The sequence below is a fragment of the Amblyomma maculatum genome, chromosome 1 (genome assembly GCF_055883805.1).
Source record: "Amblyomma maculatum isolate TAMU_Amacu chromosome 1, ASM5588380v1, whole genome shotgun sequence".
NCBI classification, from domain to species: domain Eukaryota; kingdom Metazoa; phylum Arthropoda; class Arachnida; order Ixodida; family Ixodidae; genus Amblyomma; species Amblyomma maculatum.
In genome coordinates, this window is record NC_139344.1 from 376945744 (window position 1) to 376961482 (window position 15739).

At 41.4% G+C, this 15739-nt stretch overlaps 1 protein-coding gene across 1 annotated transcript in view; it reads right to left on the bottom strand.

Moving 5' to 3' along the window:
• The window catches only part of LOC146208308 (uncharacterized), a 182586-nt gene that overhangs the window by 90711 nt on the left and 76136 nt on the right, over positions 1 to 15739 (bottom strand). The window contains exons 63-76 of the mRNA XM_084578330.1: positions 13019 to 13127; positions 12341 to 12499; positions 12168 to 12281; positions 9754 to 9892; positions 9065 to 9289; positions 8498 to 8617; positions 7459 to 7685; positions 7277 to 7383; positions 3714 to 3822; positions 3057 to 3191; positions 2558 to 2668; positions 1269 to 1410; positions 1105 to 1167; positions 426 to 545 (exon numbers count right to left, since the gene is read on the bottom strand). Coding sequence (XP_084434456.1) covers positions 426 to 545; positions 1105 to 1167; positions 1269 to 1410; positions 2558 to 2668; positions 3057 to 3191; positions 3714 to 3822; positions 7277 to 7383; positions 7459 to 7685; positions 8498 to 8617; positions 9065 to 9289; positions 9754 to 9892; positions 12168 to 12281; positions 12341 to 12499; positions 13019 to 13127 — 1880 coding nt within the window. The remainder of the gene's footprint in view (positions 1 to 425; positions 546 to 1104; positions 1168 to 1268; positions 1411 to 2557; positions 2669 to 3056; positions 3192 to 3713; positions 3823 to 7276; positions 7384 to 7458; positions 7686 to 8497; positions 8618 to 9064; positions 9290 to 9753; positions 9893 to 12167; positions 12282 to 12340; positions 12500 to 13018; positions 13128 to 15739) is intronic.

Here is a 15739-nt window from a genome sequence, read left to right on the forward strand (position 1 = left end):
TTCACGGCCTGAATTTTTGTTAAAATGTTTATCATTTTGTTTTTGTTTTCTTTTTATGCTAAATGTTAATTATAAGTACATGATTAATGTTTTTCTGCCACTGTCATATGCTGCTTTTTGTTTTTGTACCCCCCACCCTCCCATTTACTAATACCCTCAGTCGTGAGGACCGTTAGGCATGTTTTGTATGAATAAAGAAATAAACACTGCTCCGTAAATGCTGCTTAGATCTCCACTAAAACATGTTTTAAGTCAAGTAGACAGGCACAAGGACAGCAGTCAAACAATGACTTCTTTCTAAACTCTTTTTTACTGCATGTACAACAGGTTATAAAACAAAGACTCCCAAAACATGAACAGTATAACAGTACCTATTTTTTTTCCACAAAAAAAAAGCCCAATGAAAAGATCTGCATGACACTCGCCTTCATAAAGCTTTCTTTTGTACGTGTCGTATGTTACACTCATGTACACGAGATGTGTGCACAGATTCCTCGGAAACCTGGCCGAGATGTGGTGGTTCCTGAAGACACAAACCAAAGGACCTGGTGGAAAGAAAGAAAGCACAAGACGCAAGAAAGGAAGAAAGCATAAGAAAACACAGCACACGCCCATGTGGCAACGTGAACATTTTTACAAGTGGTAGGTACCTCAAAATGGTGTTAAAAATTTCAAGCTTTTGCACCACTAATTATTGGGCTAACTGCTCTATTAGAGACCCATTCTGAAGTGCGAACAAGACAACAAACTTGAACAAATTCATCAAATTTTGTTAGCAGTTTCAGCAATGCATAAGTAGTAACCTTTATTTAATTTATTTATTGCTCTCTCCTTGGACAGCTTTTCAATGTCTGTGCCCAGAAATTGGTTAAAATAGGCTTAAATGAAATCAGCAAGGTATCAATCAAACTCGCAAAAAGGCAACAGATATTCGATAAACATTGCAAATGATTAAAAAAGAAGAATAAACAAAATGAAATGGGCATGACTTTGCAACTTAACAAATTTGCAATCAAAAACCATGTATAGCTTCACCAATGCACTAAAAGTGGCTCCAGGGTCGAATAAAATGGCTTCAATTCTCAGAAAGCTGCAGTAACTTACTTCTTTCTAGTTTGAGTTGTTCAACTCCAATACGACCTTCCCTGTCTTTATGCAGGAATTTTTCTGAAATGAAACAAGCGCAGTCACGAAGGTGTGGCCCGCATATCATAGGAGTTTGTCAGACTTGAATGTGATGTGCATGGTTGAAATGAACGCTTACACACCTGTATCTCTTCCAACTAGCTTCGCAAGCGTTAGAAGTCTCGAATATTTTGGCTGGTCACGGCACTTTCCGGACAGGTCTTCAAGGTCAGCTCTGAAAGCTGCTACGCAGCCTGTCGGATGAACACTGAAGAATGATGTGACCTGCACATTATTATAAAGGTAAATTCCTTTTAGTATGGCCTTCACTATCACACAAAACAAAGCAATAGATAAGGCAAACGGCTACTATGTACACAAGTACGCCATGTAAAGAATGACAAAACAGAGAAAAAGCAACACAAGAACTACATTTTGTTACTGCTAGGAATGATGTGAATGCTGTGCAGGTGGCCGCAAGATTTCTGCCAACCAGTTATGAACTAATTACGTTTATTAACTTTGAAACTAGCTGCCTGAGGTCATTTAAGAAATTAGCAGGAGTTTTACTAGACTGGTTGATGTTTTTAACGCTCAAAAGCAACAGGTAACGAGGGGTGAAATTATGGATCACTTCTAGAAAGAATATATTAAGGGAAGGGGGGGGGCGGGGGACGCTCTGAACTTTTTTTTTTAACTTTTTTCATTGACAAAAGCTTATGACCAGACACGTCAGAGGGATGAGTGAATCGTTTCGGCCCTCTATAGTTTTGTGGGCCTCAACAGTATACCACATGCATTTATGTATTTATTCCAGTAACGAAACAAGCATACCCCACTTTTGTCGCTAAGAATTAGGAAAATAAAAACATTAGCGGTTAGTGCGTCCTTCAGTCTCACTGTTGCCGTCCATAATGCACACTTTGGCAGTGCATCAAGATATCAACACAACAACATTATGGCTTGTTCATTTTTTAAGTTAGCTTATGGAGTGGAGAGTTGGGGGGGGGGGGGGGGAATGAGGGTTAGTTGCAGGGCGAGCTTGGCATAGTATCAAGATACTGCACAAATGCTCTTGGCAGGAGTAGTGACAGAGGATTCCATGGCACATTGCCTGAGCTGCTGCGCACCTGGTTGTGCAGGCCTGGCCTTCAGCAAAGTCGCTTTATCATACCGCAATTGGGGCAAACGAGCAATGCTAAAAACCAGTATTACGATCATATGGCTGGTAACATGCTTTTGCTCATGATTGATGGGTGGAAGGATGGATGAAATTCTCCACAGAGATGGTATAACTAAACGGGCTGTACTACACACAACAGCTGAGTCATACAAGGTTAAGGTTAGATCAGTCAAAGCAGTGTGTAGTACAAGTGATCTCATGTGGCCATTACTGCAGCTATCGACCATAGCACAGATGCACTAATCATACCCGGTGAGTCAAGCTGGTATGATCTTCAAAGGCTTGCAAATGGCTGGCATTCCTTCGTAGTGCCATGTCCCAGTGATGATCCCTCTCTGTGCTTGCCGAAGCTAAGCAAGTCTAAAAAAAAGAAATAAAGACATAGCATCCCAGAAATACTGGTGAGTTTTCGCATTACACAGTGCCCCCAGCCCACAACCAATATCATGGCAGGGGGCTAAAATGTTCCCCCTTATCACCTAACATTCAGAGATTGTAAGGTACAAGGTCATATATAAGGAAAAAGTCTCCTCATAGGCAGTCTTCAGTAAGCACGATTATATTATTTTGTACATTACAATATAGCACCAGCCATCTTAAGGAACTATTACAATAAAGCTTTATATGCTACAAGGCAGCTACCACAACCTCATGAACTGAATTGCAAAGTTCCGGCAACCTTAGAAATTTTATGGCAACGCCCAGCAGTAAAGCAAGAAACATGCTACTGCCAGGATATCCACCCCACCTGTTCATATCCCTCGAAGCTGCGTCGCAGGCATGCGTCTCCAAAGTGAGCTTTGCTGTGCATCACCGCAGACGTTGCCACCGCAAGGCTGAGCGAGAGGCAGACGGAGCACTGTGCTAAGTTGCATACAGATTTCTGCACAGATATGAAAGAGCACAGGGCAATAAAAGCTCTTCTAGTAAAAACACAGTGATTGCATCACGTCAATAGGGGAGAAACATGCCCACAAAATAATTTAAAAAAACGCTCCTGAAACAGTCTTTCAAGGATACAACACATCCGGATATGCAACAATACCCAAGCACGATCCATTCACAGAGTTCTCTTGCAAACAGCATTGAAATGTGTTGTGTTGAATGTTAAACGTTAGTACTCGATGACACTGAAATTGATCACAGATGTTTCAGTAGTGCAACCAGCACAGATACACCGTTGTACTTTACGCAGATAAGAAATATATTGTCAAGACAACGCAAAGTTAAAAACAAAAAACACATGGACATAGGCATGCATAGAAACTAATAATGAGAAGAAAAAAATATGAAAAAGGATTAGCAGTGCATACCAACTTGCCAATTTGCCATGCTGAATAAATGGAGCCAAAATTTTCAACTAATTCTTTCGCTGACACACCTGGCGACAACTGAGGCAGCTTACCATGAACTTGTAATCATCTCTTGTAAGGTAAAAAAGCAAGGGGTATTCAACGTTGCACGTCTCCGGCTCGACAATACGATGTGTCAGCAATAGTAGCAGGTCCGAGTTCCTGCGAGATATATATACATTTTGTAAAAACGTTTATGACTTGCGGAAAAAGAACTTCGAAACTTCCTGTTCCTTTTGCTAGCAACTCGGCAGAGCTGGGCAAGATACTTCAAAAACGTATCCTCGATACCAATACTTGATACCTTGAAAAATTGTATTTCTGATACCGATACGAGATACCGAACCGAAATCGATTTCCGATACAGATACTCGATACTGTATCTTTGATACTTCATTACATCTCTGAAATCCCAATGTGATAAAGGCGGCAATATTATTTGTGAAGCTGGAAAATTTTACCATGCTTTCTAGAACTTTCAGTGGTACCTATATCGCACTTTTTGTTTCTCTGAAAGGGCTTAAATTCGACAGCACGGATTTATTGAAGCTCCACTGTCTGGGCAGCTAGCCTTGTCAGAACTTCACATTGAATTGAAGCCATGGTTACAAAGCTTCCACAAGCAGCCTAGCAAACAATTTCATACGAACCACCCTGTGTTCCTCATACAAACCACCCTGTGAGCACTTGGCTACATACAATTAAATCTGGAACTTCTTTTGTGGCTTTCCATTTCATATAGTACATGTTAATTATCCGATGGCCCCCTCCGTTCTCTCCTTGCTATAAGGCTCAGTGCTGAGCGCACTTGAGGAACTGAGCAGGTATTTTGATATTAGTGCGATAGCAGACTTTTGAAGTTCGTATTCTGTGTTAAAAGCTAGAGAATAACAAAAATAAAATGGCTGAACGTTTTTAGTAGTTTCGAAATAGACCCACGATGCGGGTGTTCTGTAAGTAAGGCAAATAAGAAAAGCCTCTCTTTATAGTTAGTCGAGCACGCCGCACTGTTACATTTGATGGAAGGGCCCTTTACCAAAATATAAGAGTGAAGCATAGCCGCGTCGACTCGAGGATCTTGAAGGTAGTTAATAAAGTCAAGATTCACTAGTGTCTCTTGGTAACTTAGTCTGGCTTAGATAAAAGATTGAATCATTCTTTTTAGGAGAGTGGCTAATGGAATCAATCAATTCGCATATTTCGAAAAGATTTTAACAGTTTATTGCTTTATGAAACAAGGGTATTTTCACAAGTTTTTTTCATATTTCGCTATTTGTTATTCAAATTTATGTGCTGGAAAGGTGCAGTTACATAGCTTTTACGTCGTGTATTTCTTCCTATTTTAGACGTAATAGTTTTTACAGAAAAAGCCTAGTGAAAGCCTCTTCCTGGAAACTACAAGAACGGCGGCTGCATTGTGCCCGACTGGAGCCTCAGACACTCGTGTTCTTGCCGCCAAGCAAAGCCGACATGCGAAGCTCAAGGGTCTGGAGAGCTAGGGTCGTGCATAGGTTACTGAATTCGTCAGCACACTGAGCATGCTGCTTGACAAGAATCCCATGCCTCAGCCGGATTGCAAAGAGTGGAAGAGCAGCTAGGGATGAAGTGTGCGTAGTCCTTGCTCCGTGTTTGTCTTCTTTGGTGTTTCTTTGTCGATTTTGTTCTTTGTTTCTGAATGTATGTTAAAGGCTTAGCGGCTTCATGGCATGAACTCGGCGCTCACAAGTAAACAACCTCATGAGCATAGATGGAGGCTAAGGAGACAGGGCGTTTGAAAGAAACTTCGAGCAGGAGGGAAATCAGGATTCACTGCAAGCAAAGATGCCTCCCAGCTTGTACTAGCGCCTGAGTGAGCGCCGTCAACCAAATGTGTGACACACACTGGCTTCAATATTTTGCGGAGTACCGAGTATCGTTAAAATACACGATACACCAGAAATGTATTTTCGATACCGATACTCTAATGCTTCTATTTTCAGCACTCGATACCTAATACCGATACACAAAATGTATTTAAATATAGTATCGAAGATACAGTATCCTTAATGACTGCTACTCGGTAAGCTTCACTTTTTTCTATATTTACAAGTATCTATATTTACAAGCATTGTTGTAAAGGATCACAATTTTTACTGTACAGTCTAACAGTAAGGCATCTTCCAGCATTCAAAACTGCTGACTTCCAAGAGTTCTTGACAGCAAGCTACTGCTCGCTGTCATCTGTGCTCATCAACGTGTCACATTTACTAAGCATGGCCCTTTTTTGAGGCAGTTTGAGGAGACCGTAATTTTATCATCCATTTTCTATTCAGCATGTAAAAAATGTAAAACCTAGAGCATAGGCACACCTACCACAGTTTCAGATGAGGAACTTTTGCTGCAAAAAGCTACTATTTATGGTTAAGAAGCTATCCTTTCAAACGCTTTCAAATGGGTGTACCGAAAAAAATGGTGACAGTGATTCCAGCATTTCATGTCGCTATGCCGTGAGTGCCATAGTATTTGTGTGTGCAGTAAAACCCCGCTATAGGAAATTCGAATATAGTAAAGTGAAGTCCCAGTTCATCCTCTATAGATGAGTGTACATTTTTCCCCCTTTATAGTAAGGACATTTTTGGCAAAAACCAGTTATATATTAAGTGCTTCTGGCCGCGGCGACAGCTTCCCACAAAATTGCATCACCACAAATTTTAAAGAAGAAAACCACAGTTTCAGATGAGGAACTTTTGCTGCAAAAAGCTACTATTTATGGTTAAGAAGCTATCCTTTCAAACGCTTTCAAATGGGTGTACCAAAAAAAATGGTGACAGTGATTCCAGCATTTCATGTCGCTATGCCGTGAGTGCCATAGTATTTGTGTGTGCAGTAAAACCCCGCTATAGGAAATTCGAATATAGTAAAGTGAAGTCCCAGTTCATCCTCTATAGATGAGTGTACATTTTTCCCCCTTTATAGTAAGGACATTTTTGGCAAAAACCAGTTATATATTAAGTGCTTCTGGCCGCGGCGACAGCTTCCCACAAAATTGCATCACCACAAATTTTAAAGAAGAAAACAACAACACTGAGTTTTTTTGTTTTTTTTAAATGACTTTACCACCACGCTTTACGCTTTGCAGCACTCAAGGGAAGCCACCTTTAAGTAGGCCCTGCAGCCATGAGGGAAAGTATACAGCACATAGGGAAAACAAAAATTAGCCGTGGTTTAGCTTGTGGTTAAAACTGGAGTTACGCGAAAGCAATCTGCATAGCTATGCTTAGATTTGGCTTGAAAGTAAAGACATGGCTTTTGCACACAGTAGTTTATTCTATGGTGCCAGCTTAATAAATGCCATAGGGGGCACTTTTGACCACTAAAGTGCAATGAGGCGAAAGCCTGAATCGCGTGGTGGTCTGAAGCCCTCTACTACGGCACCTATTTCTCTCTATTTTCACAACCACCTTCTTCCTTTTCCTTATGGCTCGGTTAAGGTGTCTGCAGAGTATTGTGAGAGATACTGCACTCTTTCCCTCCATCCCTAAAGCAGGCCATGGCTCTCATATTTCACCAGGCACACAGTTTAAGTCAAAAGAGCACATTGAGACAAATAAAAATGTAAAAGCAAAGCCCCACACACCTGCTCAGCGATTCCAGAGAAGAGGCAGACTTGAAGTGCTCAAAGTAGATACCTCCTATGAGCCTGAGCCTTGACGAAGCCTTATCTTGAAAATGACGCCACACAGTCTGTAAGCAAAGTCACAATGCAGTGTGACAAGATGGGCTAGACAACAATCAATCAATGAAAGTCATTTGCCCTACCAAGACAAGATAATCGTAGGCCTTGATATCAGCATAGAGGGATGAAAACAGGGCCGCCCCTTGAATTCCCCGTTCGCGTAGCCACCTGCTCAAGCTCTGTGCAAAGCGTCCAACAACGCTAGCATTGGAAGGTCCCAAAAGGCCATTTCCCACGATGTCCTCCACCAACACTGCGGTGACAGCCGGCGACCGTCTCGCCAGGCGCAAGAATGCCAGGAGTTCGGCCGCTATGGGTAGAGAAAAATTGTGCAGTTTTCCCAGAAGTGTGAAACTCAATACACCTCCTCGGTGCCCACAGACATTGTCAAGAGTGAATATTTATTAAATGCCTTCACAGACAGCTGCTAATACCAATCTTTTAGCCACTATGGTTTCAGAGTAATATGCAATGCATATATAGAGACTCTCTCTGATTACATTCTGCTAGCGTGGATAAATACGTTATAGAGATCTTGAGACTAGAAGTATGATTACATTACCTCCCATTAAGCTAAGGCACAAAACAAAACGAAAAAAATACAACCAAGTAATGCTCCATGTCATTACCTCCCATGCAGCAAGGTGGTACAGTGGTAAGATAGCCCAACAATCTTTACAGAACAACGTCACATGCATGCTTATTAAATTCCTCACGGTAAAACCTTGCATACTGAAAAGTGCAATAGGTATAAGGGCAGAGTCAGTTTTTCGGGCCAGAAGGTGCTGTCAGCTCATATAATTTACCATGAGCCATTTGCAACATTACCACAACATGCAAAGGATGATTTCTTTTTCGCACTATTCCGTGCTTTCCTGGAAACAATAAGTTTCTTGAAAAGTGAGAACCATGAAATCTCCATTCGTCTATTTGTCTTGTACAGCTGCATTTCTGCCCATTCTAAATTTCAGAACACCAACATATGTATTTATTCAGTAGCATAATACCAAATACCACATGTAGCTTAGTGATAATGGTCTTTTTTATGTATCATTAAATTTCAAGTAGCGAGCTCTAAACTGACTAATACAACATCAACCACTGCTGTTGCATAACACTCACCTTTCACAGCTTTGATAACATTCTTTATTGTATCATAGGTGATGTCACTGAAGATCAGATGTGTGCACAGGTCATATGGGAACTCTTCTGGAGCAGTTGATAGGATGCAGACCAATGAGCCTAAAAGGGAAAAGGAAAGCCCTATATAACCCCCACCTTTGTAACAGTGAACTACGAAAAACAGGATTAACATAAATATGACAGGCTCGCAAAGGTTTTCAGAAAGATACGGGACTCCTATTACATTAAATTAGCTCATTTATTACATTCAATTTGACACTGCAATGTTTCATTTGAAGATTGCACAGCACCCACACAGTAAGAAAACAGATGCCAAGCTATAATCAGTACTCGGAAAAATGAGCACTATGCAGAAGGTATGAAACTGGCTCTGGCTGCTGTTACCCCATTTTAGTTTTAAATTTATTTTGGTTTGTTTTTAGTCTGCAATTGAGATGAACTTCAAAATATATTTCAGTCGTTTTCACTGTCATCTCTTGTAATACTTGGCACAACAAGGACCGAATTAATGGCAAAATGCACTCTCATAAATGTTACTGAGCTCACCACTCTTAGTTGGGCTTCCAACACGTCCTCGGTCAGCAGGCTTAGTCACTTTCGTGGTATGCCGACTGGTCAGTGAAGTCCCCGCCACAGAAGCACCCGGATTCATTGCAATATTGGGTGCAGTGGGCTTGACTGCAAGTATTACACTCCACATACAGTGGCTACACTCACATGCTTGTTCTGCTAAAGTAGCATATTCTCCTCTAGAAACTAAAGTAAAAATAACTTATCTTCCAGAAAGCCAAACCGTTAGGCTCTACCCACCACTATGCAAATTCCATTCAACGTTCCTTTAAGTAAATAATCACTTATCTGAATTGAACACAGCGAGTCCCCTTATTTGTATTAAGACCTATGATAAGGTAAAAAGAAGTACCTTACCAGGTGTGTCCTTGAAGTATTTGACAGCTAAAACAATAGCAAAAACAAGAAATTTCAACTTTAGTTTATAATGCAACACAAAGAAATCTAGATAGATGCAGGAAAATGAGTTTACCTTTATAAGAGTCTTCAGTGTAGACTTTGTCTAAAAGCAACAACAAATTTTTGCTTGCAGTACTGCACTGACTTAATTAAACAGCAAAATCAGGGAGGCTAACATATACGCCCAAGAACAAGTAAGAAACACAAGCACATTGTGAATGACCACATTTTTTGTTTTTTATATATTTTCCATTCTAAGCTCGTTCACAGATCAACCCTACCAAGAGCGTTGCTGAGCCTGGCAAGCCTGGAGTAAGGCTGCCGACAAACGCCCCTCCGGTCTTCATAGTCGAGGTTGAAAGCAGCTACGCATGTCAATGGGTTGGACTGCAGATAGGAGAGCAGCTGCAGTGGCAAAACAAAAAATGAAGAAGAAGTTAGGAGTAAACCACTTACAGCAATTTGTTTTTTCTAGTTGCACCAAGTTTACAAGATAGCGCTTTCACTCCTTCATTGTTCAAAGTAGGTGGTAGATATCTTTGGAGAACACCACGCAATATGTGGAAAAGCACATGAGCTAAATTTCAGTATGAGGTAAGATGAAACGTGATTGGTCCACATGATAAATGACGAAGTGATGCATTAGTACTGCTCTTTTTTTGTGTGTGTGTGTGTGTGTGTGTGTGTGTGTGTGAAAGTCTGTGTGAAATTCGATCACAGCAGAATATTTAAATATTTCTTGAAGTGCAAAAACTCCCAAATATCAATATCCCCAATCAAATATGAAGTGAATAATTCTGTAAACATACTTGCTTCATATTAAGAATTTTCAATATTTATATAACCCCATTGAAAACATATCACATTGGCATTAATGTGAGACTCTGGAAACAATGCGTGAAAGCCGAATGCCAGAAGCATGAAGGAAAAACCCCAGATCAGGATTGGGCTGCTAATAGAACCAGGACTCAAGGCAAAGCAGCAAATATGAAAAAAGGTGTAGTGGGTCCCAAAACCTGATCACGTGTATTATGCGCCATAGATAGAACAGTGCCTACAGCAAGAAATCTGCTCCCTCACGTCTTTTTAGAATGCATTTTGCGGGTACCTCTACTCTGGCGCATTCATTCTTTACTAGCACGTTCAATGTATACACACCCTACAGTGCGTAAGAATGAAAACACTGCGCAAGTAATGGCTGCACTATTGCAGCGAGCACAATCTGACACTTCTGTGAGAACACGAGTGAGCAAGGAATTCCTTCACTGCATCTCGGCAACCACTGGCAGCAGGTGAAAAACTCTATAAAACCAAGGTGGGAACAGTTTGGTTGAGTTTAATGTCGCAAAGCGACTTGGACTATGAGAAACACTGTAGTGGAGGGCTGTGGAAATTTTGACTGCCTGGGGATCTTTAACGTGCACTGACAATGCACAGCACACAGGCGCGTTGTTTTTGGTCTCCATCAAAAGGCGGCTACCACGGCTGGGATTCGATCCCGCATCCTTAGGCGCAGCAGTCGAGCGCCCTAACCACTGCACCACCGCGGCAGGGCTACAATGTGAAAATGAATTCCACTGTATCTTTTCTGCTATAGGTAACTGAACAAGATAAAACAACCATGCTGAAGGCCCTTATTTTCTGCAGTAGAAAATTTTAAGTCCCACGAGATAAGAATAAAGAACCTGCAATATTCCGTGGAAATCCACCCGCGCATTACCATGTGCTGCCGCGCCTTTATTTCTTGCTTTGCTGCTGTGTGTTTGGTGCTGCTTTGCTGCTGTTTACAGCTTTTTCCGCCTCTATTCCTCAGGGCTTCAAACTCTTTCTCACCACTGTGCAATCCACCCCTGTGGTCCAAGGCTTTCAAGAAGTTAGTTTATTCTAGCAGTTTAGCAGCCTGATGGACAAGCCAGCAATAGGTGTTAGTAGCAAGAAAAATATTTATATTACAGTCTAAATTTAGCATGAGGTGTGCTCTGAAACAAGCAATTTAAAGTAAAGAAGAAATTATGTTTGAGCATATGCAGCAATCTTTTGATAGCTGCCAGTATCACATGCGTTCTCACAAAGGTGTGTGAGTTCTTTGCTGCCAACTTCATGGCACTTCTCACACTGACTTGTTTGGGCGGACAGGGTTGCAAGAATGTCAAGAAAAAAGCACAACTTTGCTCAGAGCTACATATATGCTATTTTATGAAGAGCAGAATACTGTCCCCACTCAAGGTTTATTATTTTCTCACAAATGTGCTATATTCTCAAGATTCATTATTAAAGCCATTTTTGACGTAACTGACATGTTTCATTATTACAATGTCAAGGAAGAAGGAGACTTCTTGATTAAAACAAATTTTCAAGGCATGCCTTACTACAAGAAGTTTGCAACTTAGTGCACACTGCCACATAAAGCTATCAATCCCCCACCTTATTTCTGAAATCTATGGCTTAGTATACGTCTACTGGCTTTTGTTTAAGAAGTTGAGAAAGAAGTTTGATAAAATTTATGTTAGAGACACAGTTGCTGAATCACCCATGTCCTCATCACAAATCACAAATCACAAATGCACAGGAGAGTGCAAGCACATAATTCCCTTGCAACACCAAATACGGAATATTCTATGTGGAATTAATTGTAGGAGGCCACGTCAAAGTTTAACTGTAGGAAGGTCCGTGCACTTACTTTCCAAGAAACTGTGTGCTCATCTTCGTAAGTCCAAACTGTCCTCTCAGAAAACTGCACCATGGTCTTGTATCCAGTGAAGAAGCCCTCATACACGCCGGCCCGAGGACATGTCTGAAAGGAAAGAAGACTCCTGGAGCAGGCAGCCTCGACCCCACATCACTCTTCCTTACTTCATAGTAGTTGACCCAGGTTTCTTGTTCACACGGAGCACCAAACTCAGTTCTGTTGTCTTTGACAGTGAACTTGAGTGTTGCAAAGTTCAGCGAAAAACACATCAACGGCTGATGCTCCTTGTTGCCAAAGGCTTGCATAAAGAGAGACGATCCCGCCTAGAAAAACACACGTGACTATTGAATGATTACATCAGTCCTGCTTGTACAACAGTTTCTCTCGACAATACAGAGAAGAAAAAAATATACACACAATTGCAAATCAGCCAATCCACAACTGGAGTGAGATGCGTTACAGAAAGTTACTTAATAATGAAAATGCCTTTACCCTATGCATATATCTAATTTTAAATTGCAATCAGTAAGACTACACTTTTCAAGCCTTCCTTGAAAAGCAAAAGCATCCACCTTCGCGTAGAATAAAATTCCACTAAAACAAACAGTAGTTCAAACCTTCCGATGCAAATTTTTTGTTAATACTAATTCTTCTTGACAATAAAGGTCTGCATTTAGATTCTGTATTTTTCTGCGTATAATTGGCTCGTATAGTAAGTTTAAGAACCACAAAACTTATGTCATGAAGACTTGCATGCAAATGAGGACAGTTCTGAATGCTTAACAAGGTTTATACTAGGAATCTGTTTTCTTCCACGAGAAACCAGTCAAAAGCATACTCACCAGGTCACTGTTCTCATCTTGCAATATAGATCGTGTGGATGGCAGTGTTATCCTGCATGGGGACTCTGGTGACTTGCGATGAGTCATGAATATTAGCATGTCCACAGTGCTACAAACAACAAGACAAAATCAGGTACACATATTTACACCAGCACTAAAATGGCAGAATGCTCTCCATTTATTATAAAGCAAAGAATTTCCATCTTTTTATCTTTAGAGAAACCAAATGGCTCTTATGGCCTCCAATATGTAGCGCCATCTGTGACAGAAAAGCACAAACTGGGACGCTAACGGTTTCGCTCGCTGCTTTTGCCACGCGTGCTGCACGCTTTCTTTCAAACGTGTATGCGCTCGCTCAGGTGCGAAACAATGCACCGCTTGCATTCTGCCTTGGAGACTAGAGAGACTACCATGGATGTTCATGACGCAAACTTCATCAAAAGCAAGAAACTTTTTGCTCATGTCTACACTGTAAAGCAGACGATTGATGGCAATGAGTCACTACTAACCGTGAGATTCGTTTCCCGCATGAGCGAAAACATAGTGCAGGTAATTGAGGTAAGTCCGCTATGTAATTACATTGTCGTATTTAATTTGTTTAAAATATGCAAAAGTATTACCTCTACAGTGAAATAAAGCGGCATACTAGCTGATCATTATTTTATTTTGTAACATGCAAGCAATGTGTATACAGGGTGGTTTATTATATCGTGAACTTGCTAAAGCAAATTTTGCAGTCGAATAATAAGTAAATAAAGTAAAAGAGGTGTTTATGCGTGGGAATAAATGCTAGTACACTTAAAAGCAAGGTAATGTTTGGGACCTGCGTGCTCTGTGCGCTGGAGGGGACGTAACCAGCTCGCTGGCTCAGAAGGCAGGTGAAATTCAAGCTCAGCTTTATTTTCCGTTTTATGTAATGGTTGCGCTTCATTTAAAATATTTGGTTTGCACCCACGAAACCTGTGATGCAAATGGGGTGTTCCGTGCGAGTGGTGTCGAGCCACAGGTGAGCTGGGGTATTCCTCTTGCGACATATTTTCGTTATTGGCTAACTTGTGGAAATGTGTCAGCAAGCTTCTCAGCAAGGCGTGCTTTCCAATCAAAAGGCTTAGTTCCTCAATATTTTCCCGATCATTGTGAAAATGAATAGGTGGGTGTCATATAGAGCACATTCACACATGCGAGCCGCAGATGCCGCATGCACAATATCTGTTGATTTGGTTTGTTTCAGAACAAAGCAAGGGGAGTGCATAGAAAATCTGCAAAACAAGTCACATGCAGAGAGCAGGACACAGGAGAAACCTCTATTTCGTTCAATTTCTAGGCGTGGAATTCAACCACTGTACTCTTTCAATACCACTCACAGCCATCTTGGTCAACTGGAAACATTTCTAAGCTTACGAAGAAGGGCGAATTTGGCTATTTTCATTTCCAGAAAGAATGCCAGATGTCTCAAGAACGAGACCCCTTGGTTGGAAAACAGGGCTTGTGGAGAAGCAGACAAAGTAGTCTGTATAGTTTACCACGTAGGTCTCGTCTCTCAGCATTTCATGCGCAGATGTAGCAAGCAGCCCACGACACAGCACTACTTTGTACCTCTATTCTGCTTTGGTGGAAGCATTTTTGTATCGCAAAAAAAAAAACAGCCAGGCACAACTCGTTTGTCGTGCGTGCCTAGGAAGCTAGCAGAGCATCTGCTCCAGTACTGTCCCAACATTTCACAAATTGATTAACAAGAAAAGAGAGGCATAGTATCTGTCACACTTATCCTGTGGACACCTGAACCCCACCATAAGTGAAGGGAGGAAGGTGAGAGTGAAAGTGGAAGGAGAAAGGGGAGCCCTAGTGGAAGGCTACGGAGTAATTTCAACCACCTGGGGATCTTTAACGTGCACTGATATCCCCACATTTTGCTATCAAACCAGAAATTTGGTGATGCCATCGCGCAGCAAAACCCGAGTGTGGGTTCCCTGTAAGCAGCCGAGGAGCTCTTCAGTGTCTTCAGTGTCTTCAGTGTCTTCCTGTCAAACATGCACACAAAATAAAGTATGCACAAACATGAGCATTTAGAAAATACCTGAATTCAATTATTAATGACTGACTGCTACGAAACAATCCACTCTTAGCAAGCACCTCAATATATGTGCAGGACAATCCCCAACTGCTTTATTAGCTTATTCCTCAGTTTCACGCTGGTGATGACAGTGTCTCCAGTGCACCTGCCTCAGCTGGCAGGTGGCAAAATTCTCTCCCCATTTAGAGAACAGGAAAGAGGAAGACTGTGGAAGGTAAACGGTGGCCTAAAGGCTTGGTCTTCTGACCCAGGTGGTTGGTTCAAATCATTCTTGTCCACCAACCGGTGGACAAGAATGGTTACAAGCATTTTCCCGGCCCAGCTTTATTAGGAATCAACGCACACACTAGAAAAGGGCTCCTAAAACTCGCTGCATAATTTTGGGGACAAACTCAGCTTCGAACACCTCAGCCTGCAAAGGTTGTTCAAGCTGAAGTAGGTGCTTGTTCTCTCTGTACTGATTTAGCTGTCGATGTAAGTGGTATTCTGCGAGAAGTCCATTTCAGAGTCTCACCACAGTTCTTGGCAAGTCCACATTCACATACAGCTGTCTGACTTTGCGAGAAAAAAGAAAGTAGACCACTTCTGCAAAACATTTTTTGCTCTCACATAGCAGCTAACGGTAAAATGTTTGTCTTGAACACTCA